This window comes from Rhamphochromis sp. 'chilingali' (genome assembly GCF_963969265.1).
Source record: "Rhamphochromis sp. 'chilingali' genome assembly, chromosome: 21".
NCBI classification, from domain to species: Eukaryota; Metazoa; Chordata; class Actinopteri; order Cichliformes; family Cichlidae; genus Rhamphochromis; species Rhamphochromis sp. 'chilingali'.
This window is the reverse complement of record NC_137949.1, coordinates 16,173,861-16,178,743: the sequence shown is the minus strand read 5'-3', so window position 1 is coordinate 16,178,743 and position 4,883 is coordinate 16,173,861. Positions and strand designations below refer to the sequence as shown.

Here is a 4,883-nt window from a genome sequence, read left to right as displayed (position 1 = left end):
CTTTTGTAGTCATTTCAAGAAATTCTTGAATAAGCAGGTTTAAATGAGCAAGCTCATCTTTTCTCACATTTGTAGCCATTACACGATCTACGATTTCTGAACATAATAAGAACACATGCCAATATGGAGTGCCAGGTGGAACATGGGGAGCCATTAAAAAAGGCAAGAGCCTGAAAAGGCACAATTTTTGACTGGCTGATCCAACTATGTTAGAATTTCGAAGCATCTTTTCCGTCAGTGGCACTGGTCTGTTCGGCTTGTCATTCCTCCCAAACTTCACATTTTTCAGCTCATCATTGATTTCATATATGGTGATGTGCTTTTCCCTGTGAGCTTTACAAATAACCAAGTTCATTACCAAAGGAATAACCCCCTCCAGCAAGTCGTGCATTACATCTGGGGGAAGAGACTGGGTCACATCAAAATAAGGCAGTGCATCAAATGTACAGTTACCATACACACCGTACAAAGCAGCACTCTCTGGGTTGTTTTCCACACAGTTTATGTGGTACTCATGTACTTTGGTTGTTCTAATAACAAAATGGTCCTCACAAAAGTGCTGTTGTATCTCCGAGTGCGAGGCCATACAAAATCGGCATATTCTGCCTGTATTGAAAGACATTGAGAAACGCCCAATCATATGAGCAGAAAGGTTGTCGCATGAAATGGTAGCAAGAGCAGCATGAACTGTGTGCTCTACTTCATCGACACAGATAGTGAAACCCTCTGTGGACAGCATCTTCAAGTCAGTTATCAAGGGCTGAAGTATAGTTTCAAGCCCACACTCTTTTAAATGTGAATGGCGAACCAGTAAGGCTAAATGAATGTGACTCAACTTTGAGCGATGTTTTCCACTTATGTTTCCTATAGTATAATAAAATGCACAGATTTTGTATTTAATTCGTTTTGCACCAAGGGGGTTCACAATTTCAAATTCATCTTCATAAAAATGAAGTCTTAGAGCTTGAGGATGGTCTTTGAAAAATGAGTGGTCTTTAAAATACATGCCATCTTTGTAATCAGTCAAAACATCATCTTGATTTCTGTGGTTATCCAGAACAATTTGTTCCCACACATCCTCCACCTGACAGTATTTGTTTAATACCTGTAGGATTGGAACATACGAATAACTACCAATTTTCACACCAGAATGGTCTCTTACTGTGTAACTGATAGGTTCTGTCATGTTCATTTTTGATTTGCAGTGTTCTTTTATCATAAATGGTGAATGAATTGAATCACATGCTTTCTGGAAAAAATCTGAAGTAGACAAAACCTGCTCAAGTTCTGGACAATCACTGAGGCGGAAACCATGTTTATCCAAATGATAACAAATAAACGAGTCGTAGTTTTCTTTAAAAAAAACACAAAAGAAAACTAAGATCATCAACGATGTCTTGCTGAACAGAGTGTGGAAGGTTATTTTTTTCAGTACATTTGAGAATAAAGCTAAATAAATGATCTCCTAAATTATCAAGCAAACTGTCCATACTAGGTGGTGTGGGCTGCTGAACTGTGTGCGTCTCGTCTGAACTGTGTGTGTGTGGGTCTTCAACCTCTTTGTGTGCATGGTTTTCAAATCCATCTTCAACTACCTCAAGGCTATTCAAAACAGAGGGTTTGTGTTTGCGATACACATGGCGTCGAAAAGAGTGATACTTGGAAAAAGCTGCCTGGCAGTCATTTATTCCACAAGTGATGCTGAAATGAGGCTCATGTGCGTGTACTAACCCAACATGTATAATCAACTTCCTCAGAGTAAATGCCCTTTTTGAACATTTTGAACATTTGTGGAGTGGGGGCATATTTAATAGAGTTGGTTAAGTACCCTGGTGACACTTACTGGCAGGGGTTTGTCTCCCTGGTCTCCTATGTTGACAATGCAGTTCTGAAGAAAGACAAGTGTTTTCTTGAAGTATGCAGGGTAGGTCATGTTGAACATGAAGAAGGTGGAGAATGCTGAGATGTAGGCCTCATCCAGCGAGACCTTCTTCAGTGGCAAATCCTTGGTCATTTGAAGAACATTTTGAAGAACAGCAGTGAAGTTTTCGCTAAAGCGGCGACAGATGTTGTCTTGGCAGGGATGCATTAAATCAACCTCATAACACAACTGGAAATGAAAAGAGCAGAATAGACAAAAGAATGACATTTTACATTGAGGATTTAAATTTTTGACATGTTTAAAGACACAGACTGGAGATAAATGTAAAGTGCTTTAACCCGTGAACAAAAATTCTAAAGATAATGAACAGATTGATTAATCAGTTAGTACAGAAAATAATAATCAGATTTAGAGACAAAAAATCATTAGCTGTTTCCCCAATCATCTTAACAATTCTTACCCCTGCAGATGTCCCCAGGAATGGATATCTCTTTAATAGGTCCACAGTACACATTCCTTCAGCTACCTCTCGACGTCTCCATGCAAAGGTTTTTGTCATGCGGTCTTTCACCAGTGCTGTGTCAGGATGTAGCTTCTTGTGCTGATCATTTAGCACCTTGATATGAGCATCAACGGAGGCTGCATCTTCCCCCACAAAGCACGAATCCTTTGTCAAAACAGATATCAGTATTATCATAAGTAAAATCTGATAAGTTAATGTTACTCGAAATGCGGTAATTTGTACACCAAATGCTTTGAAAAAAAATGCAAAAATGTTGAATAGGAATTGCAAGTTGAGCTGACTTTTGTTAAATCAACTGTGAAGTTCCTTTTTCTATGTTAATGTTATCTGTTAACATGTTTCTTTCAATTAATGTTTACTTTTAGCTTTACAGTGAACATAATAAGACTACATATGTTACCTTAGCTCTTAAAGGCTGAGGGTGTGAGGACTTACGAGAGAGGGCTTCAGTCTCTTCAGACAGGAGCTGCTGGATTCCTCTGTGGTCCGATGTTTCTGCGTGCGTCCAAACTTTTCTTTAACCCGGTTCACTTCTTCGTTGCTGATTAGGGGAGCCCGTTCTGCTTTGAACTTTCTCTTGAGTTGGCTGTGCCAGGTGTCCTAGTTGTTTCAAATGTATATAAGTAGTTAATTATGCTTACTTTATATTAATATAATCTATAAAAGAAACAAAAAAGGAGAGGTACTCACATAACCATTTCCGTGTACATCTCTTAAAGGATACTTCACAATCAGGGCTTTGATGACCTGGATGTAGTCTGAGTGGGTTGGGTACCTGTTTCAAACATAAGAAAGACAACCCACAGTGCACTGATTACTCTTATCCTTTCCTGGGGGCTTTTCTGTTCTTCAATTCTTCTAATCATATTGTTATTACCGTAAATAGTATGTTGTAGACCAATGTCAAATCAATGTAGCTAAAGTTGATTTTAATTTTTTAAAAATGGGCGTGGACAAACAGCCACATCTCTCCCAAACTTAATAACATAATAATAACAATAAGCTATCATTGTGAATCTGTCTATATTCCCCAAAAGGAAGTTACAATTAATTCTCTTGATTAATTGTTAATATAAATTAACTGGTAATATAAAAATGTAAGTAAGTGTACGTGTCCCTGCACAGAGCTTACAGCTCTCATATTCGAAAATCCCACTAAGTAGGTGGAATGGTACAAATGTGTACCTTCCATTGTTTAAAATCCCTTTGAGCGGGAAACAAGTTAGATGGGATAAATTTTGCTTAGAAAACGATTTTGTTAATAGCTATATTTACATACTAGCATGTTTTGAGAAATTATTGATTTTTTTTACATTTTTGTACACGGTTCGACACTATTTATTGATAAAACACTCGAATACGGCGGGCAGACAGACGTTGAACATTCCACCAACAGTCTAAATAGTCCACATTTGTACCTTTCTTTGTTTAAAACTTAGCTAACTGCTAGCTTTCGCCCATGTTAAATCTAGCTCTTCGGACTTTTGCTAACTCTACTGTAAAATTACACGTTGTAATTTTTATAAAAACACAAAATCACACCCGACTTACCCCTAAATCTTTGCGCCTCGTCGTCTGACACATCAATGCCTTCTTCCATCAACCTTTTAAGGAGCTCCTCCGTGGATAACCCCCTGAGAGTCATTTTCTGTGTCAACGCTAGTCAGCGCGGAGGCGGAGCACTCATCACTGCTGCCTTTTCGGCCTTTGGGATTAATGCGCGTTGCGAACTTGACACATGAAAATACAACATTGTGGTATTAATGCGCAGTTGTTTAGAAACCGTTATGCTGTCTTGGCGAACTATATTTGTAACTTACAAAATGTAGTCACCGTAACATAAAAATCTGCTTGACATTTTAACTTCCAAAGAACCTCGGTTTAACTTGATGTTGCAAATTCCATAAAAACCTCACAATTAATGAACAATTCTAGGATGTAGTTAAAGCAAAAAAGTAAAGTCCAAACATAACAGTAAAATGATTTCACGTTTTTGAAAGATTTAAAACATTAAAAAATTATAACTGGAACTTAATAAAATGGAAATGGACCAGTTTTTTTTTAACATCATTTGGTTGTGCCTGCATGTCATTGTGTGTGTGTTTTTTTTTTAAATATAATTTAACATAACTTACACAAAGGTAGGTTACAGATATTATTTGCATCATAGGATAATTTACGTACAGAGGAGAGGACCAACAGATTTGATTATAACATGTAGCTTTTATGAGCACACTCACATCTCATATGAATTTTACAATTAACCAGGCCCATCCAGATTTTCCCATGCTGACCCATTACCACATTCTGCCACTGCAGTACAGGTCAAAATGGTACAGATTTGTACTTTATTTCAAATTGAACCTTTAAAGGGGCATTTCTGGACTTTTAAAGACCAGTATTGTACTTTTAAGGGAACATTTTAAAAAAATGTACCTATAGGTACAAAAATGTTCTTCTCTCGTACCTCTATTTCTG

At 37.5% G+C, this 4,883-nt stretch overlaps 1 protein-coding gene across 1 annotated transcript; it reads right to left on the bottom strand.

The window, feature by feature from the left end:
* Positions 1-204: 204 nt before the first annotated feature.
* Positions 205-4,050, bottom strand: LOC308389650 (sterile alpha motif domain-containing protein 3-like; the record flags this gene model as incomplete). The annotated part of the gene is made up of 6 exons (XM_080871142.1): positions 205-2,110; positions 2,343-2,549; positions 2,841-3,005; positions 3,096-3,180; positions 3,591-3,609; positions 3,957-4,050. 6 exons carry the CDS (start codon positions 4,048-4,050, stop codon positions 1,808-1,810), a joined length of 873 nt encoding a protein of 290 aa, XP_080727268.1. The 3' UTR covers positions 205-1,807.
* Between the last annotated feature and the right edge of the window lie 833 nt (positions 4,051-4,883).